The 20,801-nt window shown below is 39.4% G+C and overlaps 2 protein-coding genes and 1 non-coding gene across 3 annotated transcripts; 1 reads left to right on the top strand and 2 right to left on the bottom strand.

The window, feature by feature from the left end:
• Nucleotides 1-9,917: 9,917 nt before the first annotated feature.
• On the bottom strand, nt 9,918-10,992 carry ch25h (cholesterol 25-hydroxylase). The gene has a single exon (XM_027013494.3). It carries the CDS (start codon nt 10,984-10,986, stop codon nt 10,231-10,233), a length of 756 nt encoding a protein of 251 aa, XP_026869295.2. The 5' UTR covers nt 10,987-10,992; the 3' UTR covers nt 9,918-10,230.
• Nucleotides 10,993-17,948: 6,956 nt separating this feature from the next.
• Nucleotides 17,949-19,634, top strand: LOC113579493 (interferon-induced protein with tetratricopeptide repeats 5-like). Its single transcript, XM_027013472.3, has 2 exons — nt 17,949-17,953; nt 18,038-19,634. Exons 1-2 carry the CDS (start codon nt 17,949-17,951, stop codon nt 19,395-19,397), a joined length of 1,365 nt encoding a protein of 454 aa, XP_026869273.3. The 3' UTR covers nt 19,398-19,634.
• Nucleotides 19,635-20,707: 1,073 nt separating this feature from the next.
• trnal-aag (transfer RNA leucine (anticodon AAG)) lies at nt 20,708-20,789 on the bottom strand. Its single transcript has one exon. It is a non-coding gene; the product is annotated as a tRNA-Leu (tRNA).
• Between the last annotated feature and the right edge of the window lie 12 nt (nt 20,790-20,801).

Below are 20,801 nucleotides of genomic sequence, written 5' to 3'. Positions count from 1 at the left end.
TGATACATATTAGCCACTCTTCGCTGTGGTATGTCATATGACTTCAGTGTACAGTGACATCAGCTGAATAAAAAAATCCCCAGAAACAAAGCGAACAGCCAGCTCCCACAGTTATTGCTATTGTTCTGGATGATGTGTTAGGAGTGAAAAAGGCTGTGATTCTGCTTATCATTGTCCATTCACACACAACACACATGGAGAATGTGTGTGAACACCACGGGAGAAGCACAAGGGCACTGGCAGCAGGCATGGCTCTGTCAAATAACACCCTTTATCCCGTCACAAGAGCCATGCTCACCTCGACTCATAGGTTTCACGTCCTGAGACACATCTTATCTTACAGATCAGATCACTGCTCTCTGAAAGGATGGTCTCCAGGTTCCTCTAAGCTATAGTGAGACTTATTTCTCCTTGTTTTTGGTATGTGTGATTTAAGTGGTATGAAAAAAATGTGAAAATGGAAAGATGTAAGGAATGTAGATGAGCTATCAATGACACCAAATGTGCAGTTAGGAGAAACATTTACACAGGACTAATGCCTAGCAGATATAATAACATCATCAATAATAATCCTAAAGACCAAGAACAACATGGAAAGTGGAGGACAGATACTTGTCCCAGACTGGGAACTTCTTTTTTGGACACATTCTTGCCTTTGGATAGCCTAGTTGTGCTCTCTCTCCTGTAAACACATTCACTAGTGTGTGTGTGTGTGACTTTTTTTGGCAGTGGACTGTGCTCAGTGGTCCATGGTGGAGGAAATGCTACAGTTTTCCCCACCCCACCGCCTGCCTTTAACGCAGCACCAAAAAAGGAACTGTTGGGTAAATAAGAGGAGACTTGGCAGGCCGCTGCTGTCTCAGGCATGTAAGGAGAGACAGAACTCCACGCAAGGAGCGATTGGGGGAAAAGCGCAGTCCGGCACAAGGAAATATGGTGTGCGTCTCTGTGCAGGCATAACACGCACTTATTTGAGGGAAGGAAGGGTGGTGGGGTGGGTTTCATCCATGGACACGACCGCAGCAGGGAAGGGGGATTGCCGACTGTATGTGTATTTTTTTGGAGGAGATCTTTCTTCCTCCAGTGTGGTTGCATGCGCATCCGGCGCACGCTGTATTGCAGCTCCTACTTTCGGTTCTGGGGACCCCGCCAACCCCCCCCCCCCCCCCCCCCCAGCCTCAGTGACTCTAGCACACCTGGCTTAACGGATGATCACTTCATGAGTCAGCTGTCGGTAAAGGCAGAAAGACAGCAGAGTCCAGTGCACAGGACCACCGATGTAATTCAAGCTCTCTCTGATCGACATTTAGCAGGCAGTGCATGTGAATATGTATGGCACATACTTAAAATGTGGCTGTATAGATGCATAAATATACCTGTTTCCTCCAGTTGCCTGATAACAGTAACACTGCTAACCAGGTTCAAAGATACTGAGGTATCTAAAGTCAAACAGGGCCAATCACAAATTAAAATTAACCATGCTTTTTCATCCTTGTTTTTGCAGAACGTAAAGACACTCAGCTGGATGGGTTCAGTGATGTCTGAAACAGGTCTGGGCCTGTGCTCTGAACAGGGTGACACTATCCGAAATGGCAGTAGCGAGGATTGTGTTTGCTACTGGGTGGTGGGTGAACCTCTGCTCTTTTGGCATGTGCTTTGACCGAAAATGGCAAGGCAGCTGTGCTCTTAAAGGACTCCTTTAGTGCGCAGCTCATTGGACGGCCAGCATCAACAAGCGTCTCCTCAGAACCAGCTCTGGAATTTCTTATAAGCGCTGGGTGCAGTACTTGAGCGCTACCCCGGTTCTGTCTGTGCGCATCTCTGTCATTCCCTCGCCAACATTCCTGCTCTCTCTCTGCTTCCTGACTAATATTTGTTCAACTTGGACTTCAAACAGCAAGGTAGCAGCAATTATAATTATAGTTTGAGGTTCAATTGTATCCATAATTATATTTTTATGTTAAAACAAATAATTTTTCCACTGCTTGCTCAGCATGATGCAGCCTGTGAAAAACCTTTAAGTCAATCAATTACAGCTATCTCGTGCTACTGGCTAATTATTGCCTGTTTGGAATTCTGTAGGGAACATTACAGGGCATAGTGAATAAACCATTTGTGCAACCTGGAAGCCAGGACCATGGAGAGTCGGGAAAGCTGAGATTCCCTGTATGTAAAACGCTGGCTGTGCGGATCGCCAATTAAATATTCATTCAGCCATGTCAGATTACATTAAGATCCAGTCAGAACACAACAGCCGAATGACTGAATGCACAGACAGGCCTCATTCCCGCGTCTATGCTGGGTAAACCGTGTAAACGCGGTTCTTTCCCTTCCCTGTATGACTCACGCTCACCTCCTTTCTTGGTTTTCTTTTGCCCTCCTGTGGCGGAGAATGGAAAATTCCCCTCTTAATATTTTCCGATATGGAACTTTTGCTTTGTGCTATTAACGCAGGCGGTTTCAGATGACATTTAGTTAATTATTTATTAACAATGCAAAGTAGGCAAGTGGAATAAATAAGGTGTGTCTGTCATTCATTATGTACAACAGCAAATAAAATAGAATATATGGCACAATATATAGATGATGGAATATTAATTCAGTATATTATATATTAATATCAAGAACAAAGTAGGGCTCCGGGGGGGTTACATGTGCAGAGTAGCGTAAAATCATACTGAAGTCTGGCAAAAAATATTGTTACCCCACTGAAATAATGACTCTGAAGCAGAAGGGGCATAACTACCTGAGAGGGAGAAAAGGTAGCAGGTGGAACAGTGAAGTACTGGGTACCAGTACAACCACTTCTTAGCGCAGATGTGATTATAGCAGGTGGGTTTTCATAGACTGGGTTCGATATTTTGGTACCTTTGGACTAAAATAAAATGAAGGAGCTTCATAGCGGACGTTTTGACCAACGGCCTAGAGCATAATGAAATGAATAAAGAAGTTAGCAAATAAATATGGACGCATAAATTGGCTGAGTAAAAAGTAAAATACGAGAAAGCAAAAGTAAATAATTAAAAGTATCATAATTTGAAAACATTCTGGAAACCAAAAACTTCGCTATATATATTTTAATAAGCACAGAGTAAAAATAGGTGTAAGTGGTTCCTTAAGTGGAGTGAAAAGTGCATCCAGAAACTCTTGGACTTTCCCTTGACTGTTTCTGTTCTCACACCGCAGAGCCGGGCGGAAGATTGCCTCATCACGGAGGATTTCACGTGTAGGCAATATGCAGCTGTGTGAGTCGTTTAATGACCCTGTAGGCACAATGTAGTAATTAGACATAACGCGGATGCTTGCATCACAGCCCTGTTTGTAAAGGGATCTATAATAGACCTCAAAAACGCTAAAAGGACAATAGGAGGAAGCGAAAGTGAATTATGATGACTTATTGGGATACGTCATTTTAGCCAGCCCGCGCTCAGGCACATCTGATTGAGGATACTGTGACGTTCCCCTGCGGAAACACCTTACAATGCACTCACCTCTGCGCCCTTTCACTGACTTCTGGATTTCTGCAGAAGTGTCCCCGGGCTCAGGTCATTCAATCAAGCAAAGCATATTTATATTCGGTGCTTTTTATTTTTACAGCAGCTGTTATCAGGAGGTCCAAGCCGATACAACAAGCCAGAGGCGGCATGGCGAGAGAGCGAGAGCGAGAGAGAGAGAGGAAACCAGATTTGATCTCGGGAGAAAAAGGAAGACTCGAGAATAAAAATGTAACATATTAGTGAATATGCAGGCAAAGACACATATAAGCATTTATACATATCAGTGAATAGTAACAATGACTATTATGCAGATTAAACTGATTAAACAGTTAAACTGTAGTTCAGGTTTAAGGATGGGAGGTGTATCAGGGTCCTATTCTGACGCGAGGGCCGTAATTCAGCGTTGATGTCGTCATGGGGAAAAACTACGAAAATAGAGACGGGAGGGCAAAACTTGATAACTTGAAGATAAGAGGGTGAACAATATAGACGAAGAGCGGTAAATTTCGTCAGTTTATCTGTAAATGTTTATCAGTGCAGCTTAGTCATAGACATAGCATTCCGTGAGCGTGATAGCCACAAGCTTGTTCGAATCGAGTCTTTGTGAGGAGTTGCATTATCCGGCGTAATATCATTCTGAGACATTGTCCCCCATAATTCTCCTATTTTTATTCTGGTTTGCGCGTTCTTTTGGAAATTGGTAGGTTGTTAACCTGTGCTAGCCATTTTGACCCTTGACTGTTTTGCACGGGCATCCATCCCCGTGTGCTGAACTACGTTCAACCGATATGTTATCTGACAGTCGATTCTAACTCTCAGTATAGTATATTCAATTATATCCTTCTGTATTTCGTAATAGAACTGAGGACAAAAGCATGACATAAAAGGTGTGCCATAATAGCAAAGATGGGCTAAACGTGACACACTGGTTAAACATTGGCCAAACATTCCGAGCAACGCCAAAATGGTTAATGGAAAACCAAACTTGACATGCAGCCTATGATATTATGCAGTCCATGATATCCCATTTAGTCATCTATTTGCATTGCACAGAGGGCCTATTTGTAAAGTACACGCTAATGAATTAAATAAATGGGAATTTATAAAATAATTTATGAAATTCACTCACGTCTTTTGGTTTTGGCGTACCAGTGATAAGACCGCTTCTTCTGGTCACACCAGTAAAATATCACTCGGGGACCACAGGAATGAGTTTACACAAGGTACCGTGACACGTCAGCAAAATGCCCGTATACCAGCCTACACAAAACGATTATCATACCTGATAATACGTTGACTAAACTGAGAAAGTGAGAGAGAAGTAATTGAATGTTTCGAAGCCTGTGATGAAAGATGCATAGACTCACGAGTGGTTTTTGGGAGCTACATATTACACTGCCTAATCTTGTTTAGCCAACGTGCAAGGGAAATAGATATCGTACAAACATTTTCTTTGACTTTCCATTGAAATTATAAAAAGTTTTTCAAATGACAGTACTTCTAATTCAGACGTTTCAGATCCTTTCACTGAATTACCATTTCCTTTCCTGTGAGTTAGATTAGCAGCAACACTATTACTGCTCTCTGGGGTTTATGGTTGTCACAGTGTAGGTGTTATCTTCATAGATCTGATTCTCTTGAAATTAGGTCAAATTTATTTATTCTTTCTGTGTGGTTGTTCTGGTTAACATTGTGGCCCTACTTGCAGAAAAAGTTTTAATTTTAGATGAAGTTCCAAAGCGCACTGGTATTTCCAGACACATGTCTCTGATGATCTCATTGTGACTAATTGCAACCCCTTACCAAAATGTGGACACAGCACTGATATACATTTAAACACTGGAGTGTAAGTATTCACTAACTTGTGAAAAAAATAATCACAAAGCAATAGTAATGAAACACTAATTTATAAGACAGAATTCAGTAGATTAAGTGTCACAAAGGAATTCAGTAAATAATGAGCTAATTCATCTCCTGTTGAGCAGTGAACAGTGACACACACGTGGTACATCTCTCTTGTTAAACATGAGCCATTTTGTACAAAAGAACAAGCTGATATATGCATGGTTGTGTCTGGTTCAGTTTGTGGCTCAGTCTGTTTTTTATGCCCTTGGTCTTATTATGCTTAATAACTTCCTAGTCTTCTCTTTACAAGGATAATACAAAACATATTAAAGTTGGTTGTGTAAACTAATGTATTATGCTGTTTAGCATTTACAATGTTTTCTAGTGGTGTCAAATATCAGTTTGGTTACATAATAAGACATACGGTACTGAAAGACTGCAAGGCGTTATTTTGGCTTTAATCTTTCTTTAAATGCACATGCCACCTTAGCAGTTAATAGGTTGCGCAATGCTTACGTACAACAACAGCTTTATCAGTCACTTCCATTCAGTTTAGTAAAGCGATGGGCCGTGACATGTAGGTTTTCATATTGTACTTCGGGCTTCATCTCAGGAAATTATCAGTTAATCTAGGAGACGCCATGGCAGACTGTGCTGAACAATATCTGCTAGTTTAGTGGTTCTGATGTCATGCAGCAGTTGTTGGGTAATATGTCACACCCCTTTAGCCATGACCTAAAGAAATTTCAGTATTTCATGAAGGTGACATCTTGGTCATGACACTACATGCGCACCACTGGTTGGCACTGTGCTCTAGACGCTGTGGGAGTGATTGTGGAAAGGAAGTGATATATTTGTTGGATAAGACATCTCACTGAAATTTTGGAATCACACATGTTTTCTGTGAAAAAGTGAAAAATAGCACAACCATAGAAACTTCCAGTTCCACAGTTTCTTGCCTGGCAGATACAATGACATGGGTTAGGTATTGGGGCAAAAAAGGGAAATATGGTTTTGAATCTCGCTGAAAACTCTCACTTACTTAGGCAACCCACAACATCTAAACTGAATAATATTTTAAGTTCATTTTATTATTTACACATTTCAACTTCAACATACAAAACTGACCTGAAGTGATCGTGAGGTCTTACATAATATTGGAAACTGTCAAAAATGGAAAGAAAAAAAAAGTTCAGTAACTTACACAAGAATACAGTATCTTACTGTAAATATCTTGTAAAATTAATATAAAAAGGCCAAACAACTTTGATTGTTACTATTAAACCCTAACTGCCTTGGCATTTTACAGTATAGTGCCTCTGTCCTGCTCATGGGCAGATATTTGACCTGTGTGTAGTTAAAAGCAAGCAAACATCTTCAGGATTACTGTCCATGCGGCTGTTCAGGCAAGCCTCGGGGAAAAGGAGTGAAAGCAAATATAGGTAAGGTTACATAAACGATACCGTTTTTGAGTCTAAGGAAAAGTGTTAAGTGTAGACACATTCTTTTAAAATGAATAGTGACTTATCAGTGCATTAGTCCATTTTAGTTGGTTTACTGGTATTTCTACATTTTATGGAACTTGGACAAAGTGCTGAATTTAACACCAGACAAAAAAAAAAAAATGGATTGAGAAACTTCCTTGTCTCTTAGTGTTCCAAAATATAATGTCTGGGTGGCCTTCACTCCAAATTACATGTCTTTTTTTTCCCCATTTTTATTAAACATATTGGCCAATATTATATTAATTTCAGGGCAGCCTAGAGTTACATTTGTTTTGCCAAAAAGTCAAATGTAATCAAATTTATTCATTCAGAAAATGTATTGTACTGATTTGGGATCTAATAAAACTCTATAATTTTACCCATTACTCTTCAGCAGAAACATTGCCCTCTCAATGAGATCAGTCATTAAAGAGCACATGTGTTTCTAGTCACACTTCCTAACAGATCATTCATAATAACTATTATATCTATTATAATAACTATTATAATAATTATATATAATTATATATAATAACTATTAATAACTATTAATATAATTATATCATTATAATATATTCATGTTGTTATAGACTGGGCATAGAAGTGGCAAGCTTACTTCAGAAGAGCAAGAATATGGATGAACTCACTTCAGAGGTGCTTTTGTTTCTCCTCAGTTCCACGAGGCATCTAAGTGCTTCTAGCCAGGACCTGCTCCTATGTGCCTGGAGGTCTCATGTGACAACTGCTTCTAGGACTTACTGATCCTAACAGCATGAACGAGCAGGCAAGCATTAACGGAATCTTTTTGTGATTGTCTCTCACATTTCAGTCGGCAAAACAGCAGGGGCCCTCAGTATTGTATGCATTTATAAATATGCAGGACATTCGAGAAATTATTATTAAAGAAAAATCTAAATTAATTTCAGAAATAAAAACATAAAAAATCAAAACAATCTCATATTGCAAACTAGTATGGTTTGTAAGGATTTGGATTTGTGTATTTCCCAACATGCAAACATGTCACAGCCAGCGCTGTAATGGAAAATCTGAAAAAACAAACATACAGTATCTTGTTGATCATCTGATAGCAGTTTTCCCTTTAGGACTGTGCCAATACTCCTTATGGTATACTTAGATTACTTTATTTCCATTGACATGGAAGGCTGAGTTGAATCCAGAAAGGTTTGTTGATCTATGCTTACACTAGGGGAGTCCTGAAAGTGATTATAGGAAATGACCCACTCCATTGTATTATGTAGGAAAATATGTTTCTACTGCCTCGTTAACAGAAACTAGAATGAGCTAAAAATAAACACACATTTTTCAGTTGTTTAACAGATTTAAGGTATTAGATTTTAAACACACATTGTGTTATGTTGGTAACATAATTTAATGATATATCAGCTGACTGAAAGTGCCCCTTCCTTAAGGAAGCACAGAACCTCTGAACAAATATTTACATTCATTTTCTGAGCAGTCACGAGATTTTGCTGGAAATGGCACTTTATCTACGCTGCACAATATAAAGACATACTTTTCCCTGAAATAATTTGTAACACTACCACTGTACACTCTCCAACATCAACACACTGTCCTCCTCTTCTTAAGTTCTACCTTTTTGGTTCTATCTCACATCTTCCTATCAAAGGGCAATTATGAGGTATGCATAAGAAGAAATAAATGTCATAAAAGCACCATATAAAGAATAATAATAATTACTCAAGTGGGTAACAAATGTAAATACAAGGATACAAATATCTGTTGAAATATGCATTTTAGCATACAATTAAGAATTCCATAGAACAAACTGAAATAAGGTAGAATTCCCACAATTTCTTGAAGTAGGTAAATAAGAATGGCCGTCTCTGTAAGAACCTATCAGTAGAAATTGGATTTGCACTTAAAATATGAGATCAGCATTACTTCCCAAAGCCTCTGGAAAGCTGACTGGTGAATTACAGGCTCTCACAGAAAAACAACTGTAGTGCTAGACATGAGAATAGTGCTAGAATTTATGATATCAAAGCTGACATGAGAATGAGAATGGAACTCAAGGAACGAAGAAGAGAAATGAAAGTAATGCAGTAGGTAGGATGAAGGCAAGCCATGTTTAGCAGGGACAGGAGTGAAGTAGGAGCTATAAACCTAGGCCGTTCTTTTATCATTACAAGACTTGTTTTATAATTGTAACACTTGTATGGCCATGACTTTGACTGCAGGTTTAATATAACTAAGGATGTCTGAACCCACTCCTGGGGGTCTACATCTTATCTGGATTGTGTATTTCTAGTTGTGTTTCTTCTATATTTGAAGTACCAGGAAATACCTGGCTTCAAGTATCATGGAAGACAAGTATCGAGACTATTTTCTGTCCTGCTCAGAGATGGTGGAATGAACTTCCGTTTGCTGCCTGGACAGCAGAGCCCTTTGTAGTCTTCAAATGCAGACTGAAGACCCATCTATTCGTGGAATATTTAAAATGACCACTGACCCTGCTCCTATGTTGACTATGTTGAAGCTAGTACTTATTGTAAGGTATTGTTTACTACACTGATGTTGACTGCTCCCTTATTTACCACACTTATCATTGTTTAAGATAGACCTTATGTATTTGTACTTCTAGGCATCAGCAGTGATCCCTGTATTTCTACAGTATTCTATATCACTGGTATATTGGACTCTAACCTACTCTACTGGCTAGGCTGTATTCTATAAGTAAATGACAAAGCGTTCTTGTTCTTTAGCGTCTGCTAAATGCCGTAAATGCAAATGCAAATGTATATGTATTTAATTTTATATCTACTTTATTATGGCTGTGCTTATACCAGATCTAAGTCAAGGGCTCATTGCTTTAAAAAGGGAACCCAGAGAAAATCTATACTGTAGTTGCCTAAATGCAGTGGCATTTTGAAATGAACAGTGAGATCTCACAAGACCTCTGAGATAAGGTGCTATTGGCTGCCTGTCCACTGTCCACCACCCACGGCCACCTCCATCTGTGCCCAGTGCCAGTAATCAGAATCAGTGTATCATGGTTCCATCAATACATTTGAACTTCTAAGTCAAGACAAAACACAATTTGTGCTGATTTTTAATGCTTTTATTCCAGCCTTATTGATTTTTCATAGCATGTTTTCTTCAGGGTTTGTTCAAACACAGTAAATACATGAGTAAAAACAATATATTCAAAAAACCTCCATATAAATCATTCAAGTAATCGCATTCATCAACACTCTTACAATAAAACTTAGTTTTAAGACAAATATACATGTTTTCTATAAATAGCATACATCATAAAAATTTAAATAATAAACCCATTTAATTTAATAACCTAAAACAGTTTCTAGTGTTCTTTTGATACAAAAGAGCATACAGTCCACGTGGTCCTCCTGACGTCCTCCTGTTCATTCAGAGTGCAGAGTACCAAACAGCTTGTCCCAGTGGGTGAAGTATGGTGCATAGTTGGTCTTGAACTTCTGGTGGTGAAGGTCATGATGGAGAGCCCCTCCATACAGTCCAAAGGGCACGAGCCTGTGCGTGGCCCAGGGAAGGTCGTAGCCGCAGTGATCCTCCACTGACAGCCACATGTTCAACACGTGGAAGAGCATCTCTGTGAAGGGGTGGCATCCCAGAAACATGGGGTTCAGCGCTGCAAAAAGTCCCAGCGACAGCGTCTCCCAGGCACCGGAGTACTCCGTGGTAAGGGCGAAGGTAGACGTGTGCTTGTGGTGCACCTTGTGGAAGGTGCGGTAGAGCCAGGTCACCCTGTGATGCAGCAGGTGCCAGACGAAGTACTGGAAGTCGAAGAGGAGCAGGCAGGACGCCAGGTCCCATATAACCTCCAGGATGGCCGGAGCCTCTACTGGGTAGCTGATGGGCCTCCAGTACCAGTGCAGCACGCTCAGGGGAAAGATGTAGATGGCGTGGTTGTAGAGTGAGAGCGCCAGGCAGTTCCACATCATTCTCAAGGTCACCTGGCTCTTCTCCTGTATCTTATATCTCCTCACCAATGCCACACGAGAAGACAGAAGGTCCAGCCCCACAAAAGGCAGGCAGAAGCTTAGATAGACTGTCAGAGAAAACAGGATGGGGAAAAAGGGAGACCTCAGCCAGGTCTCATGTTGGCGGATGCAGTCCCAGATGTGCTGTAGCTGAAGCATCTTGCTCTCTGAGTGTGTGAATGAAGAGTAACTACTGCCTCGGAGATTATATTAGTGCTGCGGTTGCGACCTCCTTCTACATTTCCCTTGGTCCGCCCACTGGACTTTCCAGCACGACAGTGTACGGCGGCTTAATTATTTATTTATTTTTTTCTGTGAAATTGATATCGTAATGTATCGAAATACAGGCGTGTCTAAGATCGCCGTATATGATCAAATTTATCAGAGTATAATTTTTAAAAAATATTCTTTATATTTTTACTTTTTCAAACTGCAAAAACGGAAAAAAAAAACTTGCTGGGATTCAAACTGTAAAACAACGATACAGTTTTCTCTTTTTCGAACAGAGAGTGTCATACAAGTAAAATAATAAATTATTGGTATATTTTTCAACAAAATTGGGAAAGTGGCTTTCATAAACGGCTTCTATTCAGTCTAACAACAAACATGGTTAGACCAGCTTATGGAAGGTCAGAAGAAGAAAAAATACCGTAAAACGTCGGAAAACCTTACATCACTAATGTACGACAAAATTCGTCCACTCATGTAGAATGTCCGAGATGTCCTGCGATTTACAAGTTTACGATAACGTTTTACAAATCCTTTTGCAAATGTCGCCACCTGTCGGTTATAATTTCATTTTTGCTTAATATTCTCAAGTAGTGTTTCATTATTTTATCAAATAATTTGTTTCTGGGTCGTATCATACGCTGGTATTATAAAAGAGAAAAAGCGATTTGTTTTGTAGTTAAAATTTAAAAAGTGCCTAGACCTTGTTACAAAATTAGGCTAAATGTAATGTTCTGAACAAACGTAAAGCATAGCGTATGTCATAAACATATGCTGCATTTGCAAAAACATAGGTGTTTTATTCTTTTTATTCTTTTTTCTTCTGTTTAATCTTAAAACCAACGATAATGGGCGAAATGGCAACTGAATGAGCTGTTTTCGGTTTCGATTCAGCGATGGAATTTGCGTTCTCATTTCATCAGCAAAAAGGAAGACAGAAAGATTTGTACAGCGAATGCTCTAATACTGGTTATGCCGTAGCGCTGTTCATAAACTCAGGTGAGGATCCTGTTTCCGAAAGTGCAAATCATAACGCCAGCCACATGAATCCAAGGATCTCAAGTTCTCACACAGTTTGCTAGCTGGCTACAATCATAGGGCATTGTACGAATTTCGTGTATTAATCTGCCTGTTTTCCACCAATTCAACTAAATACACTTTGCAGAAAACTCCAACTGGAATTGTTAGAGAATGTCATTCAGATGTCTTCAATGAGTAAAGTAAAAACCAATGCGTGCATTCTGCACTATAAAGAGTTTCAAAGGCTAAAAGCATGGTAAAAACATACTCAGATTTAAATTCAGATGGAAAAAAGTAACAAGCAATGCTCTATTTTAGGTTTAGAGTTTAGGCAGTCATCTGAAGACGTGAAACAATCTAAAAGAAACTTGTCCTTACAAAAGGCCAATTATTAAATTTAAATTATAATCTTTATTTTGATTTATATTATTTCGTTGATCTAAAATAATGGTGACGTTTTTGCGGGCTGGCCTGAAAGAGACTTTTCCGCTCACAAACTGCCCACACAACAGGGGCTATGTTCAAAATAACTTACTTCATACTGCACTCGTATACAGTCGTGGCTAAAGGTTGAGACTAGCACAGATTTTGGTTTTCGCAAAGTTCGCTGCTTCAGTTTTTATGGTGGAAGTTTGCATTAACTCTAGATTGTGAAGAGTGATCAGATTAATTGCAAAGTTACTGCATTCCAGCCACTGCATTTCAGCCCTGCCACAAAATGGCCTGCTAACATCATTTCAGTGATCTTCTCATTAGTTCAGGAGAAAGTGTTAACGAGGACAAGGCAGCTGATACCACTCTGTCATGCTGATTAGAAGAGCAGACTGGTTGCTTTAACAGGATAGTGGTGCTTATGGTTTTCTTCTGTTAACCATGGTTACCTCCAAGGAACCACGTATAATCATCATTGTATTGCATCAAAAGGGCTTTATAGGCAAGGACATTGCTGCTTATAAGAGCACCTAAATCAACCATTTATCAACTCATCAAGAACTTCAAGGAAAGAGGTTAAATTGCAGTGAAGAAGGCTTCAGGGCACCCAAGAAAGTCAAGCAAGTGCCAGGACCGTCTCCTAAAGAGGATGCAGTTACAGGATTAAGTCACCACCAGTGCAGAGCTTGCTCAGGACTGGCAGAAGGCAGGTGCAAGTGCATCTGCATGCACAGGGAGGCGAAGCTTTGTGAGGATGGCTTGGTGTCATGAAGGGCAGCAGAGAAGCCACTTCTCTCCAATAAAAACATCAAGGACAGACTGACATTCTGCAGGAAGTATAGCGATTGGACTGCAGAGGACTGGAGTGAAGTTATTTTCTCTGATGAAGAGAAAATTAGTTTGGGACATATGGACAAATGATTGTCCAGAGAAGAAAAGATAAGCGCTACCATGAGTCTTGTGTCATGCCAATGGTGAGGCATCCTGAGAGCACTGCCATGAATAAGGAATGATCTCAAAATATCCTCCAAGAGCAACTTCTCCCAACGATCCAGGAGCAATTTGGTGATAAACAAGGCTTTTTTTCCCCAACATGATGGAGCACCATGGCACAAGGCAGAAGTGATAACCATGTGGCTTGGTGAACAAAACATTTGAAACTTTGGGTCCAAGGCCAAGAAAATCCCCAGACCTCAATCCCACTGAGACGTTACGGTCTACTCTCAAAAAGAGGGTGTACAAACAAAAAATATAGAATCTGTGATCAACTTTCCAGAATTCCATTCCAGCAATCTGACATGTCCGCTGGATCCAATTCCTTCCACTCTGTTCCAGACAATCGCAAGAGATCTGCTTCCTTTCATCCGTCATCAACAACAATTTATCTTCTAGATACGTGCCAACTGCGTTCAAAACCACCAGGGTGGTACCAATCCTCAAGTAGGCCACACTTGACGGCTCCAACATTACCAACTACAGACCGGTATCACTTCTCTCTTTCCTCTCAAAAGCCCTCGAACGAGCAGTTTATAATCGATTGTCTCTCTCCCTCCCCCAGAACCAGCTGCATGATCTCAGTCTGGCTATAAACTGGCACAATCTACAGAAACAGCTGTAGCAGTGACGGAAAAACTTCATGCTGCTAAAGCTGCCAAACTCATCTGTTTTGATTCTCCTAGACCTTTCGGCAGCCTTTGACACCATGAACCACAACATCCTTCTCTCTGTTCTCTCCAGGCTTGGTGTGACTGGCTCTGCTTGGAGATGGTTTTAGTCCTATCTGGAGGGATGGTCCTATCAGGTGACATGGAGAGGATCCACATCCAAACCATGTAGACCCTCCACTGTTGTTCCACAAGTCTTAGTAGAGGGCGGGCTTGCTCTCGCTCTCGCTCTCTGTGATGTAATATCTTCTCATGGTTAGTCCTACCACTGCTATGCTGGTGACACTCAAGTATTTCTTTTCCACCCTCTGACACGTATCTCGGCATGCTTGACTGACAGTGTGTTATGGATAACAGCCCACCACTTGAAGCTCAACTCCAGTAAAATGGAGCTTTTGTTCATCCCAGGTACTCCCAACCATTACAGTTCCCTTCAAGAACTCCCTGGTATCACTATGTGAAGCTGCCTGTAGCCTGGGCACAACTTTGGACAACCAATTGTCATTCTCAAATCATGTTTCTAATCTAACCTGGTCTTGCAGATTCCTCTTTTGTAACATATGAAGGATCCTGCCCTTTCTCTCACAGAAAGCTACCCAGGTGCTTGTGCAGTCTCTTGTGATCTCAAAACTAGACTACTGCAACTCGCTACTTGATGGTTTTCCTCCAAGAGCCTTCAAACCTCTAGAACTTGTACAGAATGCAGCAGCATGACTGGTCTTCAATCTTCTGAAGTTCACACATTACTCCACTGCTGTGCTCCCTTCATTGGCTCCCAATAGCTGCATGCATCAGATTTAAAACCTTGATGTTTGTCTACAAAGACAAAAATGGACCAGCCCTTCATACAAGGTCAATGGTCAAAGCCCGATCCATACTGCGAGTACTTCGAGCCCCAAGTACGGCTCTGCTTGGACGATAAGCATTGAGATTATCTTCTGTCCTGGCTCCAAGATGGTGGAATGAATTCCCACTTGCTGTCTGGACAGCAGATTCCTTATTGTTTATTGTACTTTATCAATGACCTTTATGCATTTTGTACATCTAGGTATCAGCATTGATCCCTGTATTCTAGTTCATTGGTATGTTGGACTCTAAACTAGTGTACTAGGATATATTCTATGAGTAAATTTAAAAAGCACTTTTGTATGTCGCTCTGGATAAGCGTGTCTGCTAAATGCCATAAATGTAATCAACTTCAAACACTGATTAGGTAAGAATGGGTTGCCATCAGTCAGGATTTTGCCCAGAAGATGATATCCAGCATGCCAAGATGAATTGCAGAAGACTTTTAAAAAGAAGGGTGAACACTACATAAATATTAAATATTTGCTTAAACGATGTATTGTCAAAAAGGTTTTTTTTTTTATTTTAAATTTTTGAAATGCTTATAATTGTACTTTACTATACCATGTAAACATCTGACAAAAGGCTCTAAAAAAAACTGAGGCAGTAAACTTTGTGAAAAGCAATTTGTGTCAGTCTCAAACCTTTTGGCCATGACTGTATACTACATACTGGTTCCCATACTAGTATGCAGCATACTAGTATCCAGTATGAGACAAGCACAAACCATACTAGGAGGTCACATGTGAAGGTTCTGCCCACTTGGAAAAGATTTTCTGATTTTTGGGAAAACTACTTAATTGTAATGACAAGCTTTGCATACACTGCTGAGCCCTTAAATAAAGTGAGTTGACTGAATTGTACAATTTACACTATGAAAATTAAAAGGTATAATGCCTAACGAATGATGCATGGCAAAAGTGTTTAATAATGATAAACTCCTCCTACTGGTTTATAGTAAGATAATGAGCTCCTCCTACTGGTTTTGGCCGCCAATAGACTTTAACTTTCTTCACCCAATCACTCATGATCACTAGAAATAAAATCTGTAGGGAACTGGTCTGCTCTGACCTTGTTCGTGAGTGAAGACACTGCATTTCAGGTGCCTCCAAATTCAATAACATCTCTTCTCTAAAATCCATGTGTGAGAACCTTGGCAGAGAAAGTACAAGTTGCTGAGTATCTTGCTAAGATGGCTGACTAGCTAGCTAGGTTAGTCAAATTGTGTATTGCATATATTGTGAAGGTTTTTCCATGTATAGTACCAATGAACTAGCTAAGCTAGTAAAACCTGGATTTGTGCTAGTGTTAATTAACTGTTCACTTAACTTAGTTCACTAGCTAGCTAACAGTTTGTTGCAGACATCTCACCCAGCAAAAACTCATTCCAGGGAGGTAGCATTCATTTCTCCTTCAAACCCACAGCCGAGTGTGTGTGTGTGTGTGTGTGTGTGTGTGTGTGTGTGTGTGTGTGTGTGTGTGTGTGTGTGTGTGTGTGTGTGTGTGTGTGTCTGTGTCTGTCTGTCTATACTTTGCCCCTATTAAAATGCAGGAGACTCCCGAACCTTCTCCTTCAGTTCTGATGAATTGAGCTAGCTACCATTAATTTATCTGTTAGCCAGTTAACTTGTTTAGCTAGTAGCTTGCTAGCATTAGTTAGCTAACTGTGTTTTAGTGGTGGTTTAGGCAGTTGTAATGTGTGACCATCTTTTCTTTTGATACCTAATTTATAGCTAGATTATATAGGGCCACTGCATTAGCTTTAAAAATACAAGCATTCTATATGTTTAAAAATGTTTTCCTTTAATTCACACTGAATATTAATAAAAAGTTTCACATCTCAGAACAAAAAGATATAGAACCTAAAACTTTTAACTCCTACAGGATTTCTAAAAAGTTATTCTAACAAACACGTGGAAGCTATGTAAACTATGCATCATGAATAAAATTATATAGCAAACCACACTAGTTTCCTTTATAAAGGCATAATACTTCATCCAGCAATATTTAGATCTCTAGCAGTTCCTAATTTTCGTGTTAATAGTGTTTGCTAATGTTACCGTAATATTTCTAAATAAGACTTAGTCTAAACAAATGATGCATACTGCACATTCTATCTGAGCACACTGCAACTAATGATAGTAATTTATTATTAGTCAGTTGATTGTTAATGCCAATTAAATAATTACAGTCTATTTCACGGAGCACTGGTAATTTGTGTTAAGTTGTATTAGGATGGTTCCTAAAACTGACTCTGCCACAAGCAGCTCCACCTAGAATATGTCACTTTCTTATGAAGCTTATATTCCTCTGACATGACGGCTCAAATAGGTTTGTAGGCTTTGAATAAACAATTTTTAAAAGCATAGCGCAGGTCGCTCCACTGGTGATCACCATGTTCAGATCATATAACAAATGTAAACTGCTGTAGAAGAAGATTTAATCATGTGAAGAAGAACCTTCACCGTTTGAAATGATCGTGTCAGGATGTTACACTGTGTTACCTACATGTTCAGAAAATCTCTGTTTTAAAAAGTAATATTTGTCTTTAAACTGTTGTAGTGTTTGTGCTGTCATGAAAATTTGCGAACTGAAGTTGCTAATGTAAATGAAGGCGTGTAGTTTTCATTAACTGCGACTGCTCCTAGTCCACTTGAACGTGTAAACGAAACTTAAGAGGTGAGGAAAATTACGATGCAAAGCGATAGAATATACACAATGACACCTAACCACAGCAAATACGTGTCTCACAGTCCAGGCTATTCGACAGTGTCTCATTTTTTGTACGTGGTATAGCATACTCAGAGAATTAAGGTTACGTTTTAAACTGTTTAATTTTTCTTTTGAATTGATCCGGATACATTGGTGGAGGATTTTCCGTGGTGTCACAACCATTCCTTTTAAACTGATTTATACTGAGAGAGATCTGTAATGAGGTAAGTGATATTTTGTATATCGCTTTGTCTCGTATTACATAATTTAGTTTCTTTATTTGACTTCTTTAATTGCTTTTCTCCCAGTTCGACACAAGACAATTTTTTCAAAACCAAGATTCTTCAGCTAGAATGTCATTTCACCTGGGATCTGAGAAAGGAGGATACAGAGTTCGCTGATCTTATAAATAGGCTGGAAGATCAAATTACCTTTGATCTTGGTAGGGAGGTTGGAGTTGAACATGCATACAGCAGTTTGGGATTTGTAAGGTATCTCTCGGGGTCCTATAATGAGGCTCTTAGCAATTTACAGAGATCTGAAGAACTCACAAGACAATACCATGGAGACAACTGTGATAAGCTGCTTGTAGTCACGTATGGAAACTTTGCATGGTTACACTATCATATGGAAGCATATGGGGAGTGTGAAAGCTATTTAAATAAACTGAAGGAGATCAGTGAGAAATATCCACCTGACTCTCCCTCTGCCCCTTATCCTGAGGTGCTTGGAGAGAAGGGATGGACCTTACTCAAATTCTCACGCAAGTACTCTGACAGGGCTAAAGAGTGCTTCAGGAAGGCCTTGGAACTGGAGCCAGATGAGGGAGAATGGAATGCCGGCTATGCCATAGCTCTCTACCGCACAGAGACCGTGCATTCCAGTGCTGCTGACTGCCCAGCAATTAAACAGCTAAGACGAGCTGTACATGTTAACCCAAAAAATGATGTTCTTAAAGTTCTGCTTGGTCTCAGACTAATTCTCTACAAGAAGTACATTGAGGCCGATAGTCTAGTGGAGCAAGCATTAGAGAGGTCTCCAGAACACCCACATGTGATTCAATATGTTGGGCAATATTTCAGGAAGAAAGGGTCTGTGGAAGAGTCCATTAGCTGGTTGAAGAGAGGGTTAGAGAAGGCACCCAAGTCGAGCTTCATACATTATCAGCTAGCACTGTGCTACAAGAGGAAGAAAACCGATCTGCTTCAAGCTGGAAGCTACTATAGCAAGGAAGCTGAGATTCAGCAGGTTTGGGATCAATGCATCTATCATTTAGAAAAGGCCACTACACTGAGCCCAGACTTCATCTATGCTATGATTGAGCTAGCAGTACAGTACGGAAAGAAACAAGATATTTCAAAGGCAGAAGAGTTGTTCCAGACTACATTCCAGACAGCCAAAGGAAAAAATGGATTTTCCCAGCAAGTTATATTCAATTATGCAAATTTCCAGCAGTACAGTAAGAGATGTGAACATCTGGCCATCAAACAATACATGGAATGCCTGCAGAAGGGTCCAAACACACTGGAAGGGAGGAAAAGTGCTGCATGTTTGAAAAAAATTGCACAGAAAAGAATTACCAGAAATCCAAATGATGGAGAGGCTTTGGGAATACTGGAATTCATCTCTAAGGAAAAAGGAGATAAATGTCATGCTATAGAATACTGAGAAAGCTCTAAGCTATGTAGAAAATGATGAGTACCTCAGTAATCTTTGTGAACTGAGGCTTTCATTACAGTAAAGTTTATTGACAGATTTGGTTATTGGTGTATTCGATTACGGAGATATTCATGTAATTATGTTAATGGGATAATATGACATTGGGATAACAAGACAATGACATGAAATCACATTCTTAATCAGAGGGCTGCTTTTAATTTATTGTTAATTCTTTATGTTAATTCTGTTAAGGACCATAGACTACTTGTTTTACTATGTAGGGTTGCAGTGTTAGTTTATCCTGCACTTTATATTTAAAATAAATAAAGGGGAAAAATTAACATTTTCTTCTAACTGAAATAAAAGTTAATTGCTGATGGGAAATAAAGGTTGTATTAATGTCTTATCACCTGACCTCCTGACCTACCATACATCCATATATATATATATATATATATATATATATATATATATATATATATATATATATATATATATATATATATATATGAAAGTGTTAAATAAACCCTTGAAAATTGTGTCATAATTGCACACACTTTCCTGACTTAATGCAAGACTGTACAGTGTACTCACAATTGAATAAAGAATATATTGCATTTTAATTACATAGCTGATAAAGAAATGAATGTCGTCAGACTTCTTTGTCATTGGTTCAAAAAGATGGATGTTCTGCACATTTAAAAGGAAATAACAATATTGTGAATAATATTGTTTGATGAGGTGCTGTTTGATGCTGAAATGCACAGCATATTTTCATACTCCAAAATTAATTTTCTTTGAAGATGCCCTTTCATACATGATCTCTTACTTTCAAAAGCAAATAGTCTAGTCAGTCAGTATCCTGCTGAAATGCTCTAGTGTATTATTGATCTTAATTCATACAGTTATACATACAGTTATATATAGTTTTTTTTTCTTGTTTTGGCCCAATTTCATTTAGAATTTACACATGTAAATAAGTGTATATCACCTGAATGACTGCAATAAAAGAAACATTGGTTTCTTTGGAATTGCAGAAATAGCAAGGAAATAATTTAGTCGATAAACCTGCATTCTGACATCAGTGGTCCTTCCAAACAGCAGTCATGGTATGTGAATATGATTGTAATATGGAGCTAGGAATTACGTCTAAAATTGAAAAAAGGGATCTTAATTCAAGACTTTGGCATATGACGAATAGTTTCAGATTGTACCATCCTGTCTATTGGAATCGTGAAGATTATTATTTCTACACAACATTTAATGACGCTCAGATAGGAAGTCCTACATTCTATATTGTTACAGGCAAAACTGTCATGTGGCAGCGGTGGGATTCGAACCCACGCCCCCGAAGAGACTGGAGCCTTAATCCAGCGCCTTAGACCGCTCGGCCACGCTACCGTCATGACTATT

This window comes from Electrophorus electricus, chromosome 15 (assembly GCF_041902795.1).
Source record: "Electrophorus electricus isolate QZ-2024a chromosome 15, ASM4190279v1, whole genome shotgun sequence".
NCBI lineage: Eukaryota > Metazoa > Chordata > Actinopteri > Gymnotiformes > Gymnotidae > Electrophorus > Electrophorus electricus.
This window is presented reverse-complemented; position numbering and strand designations above follow the sequence as displayed.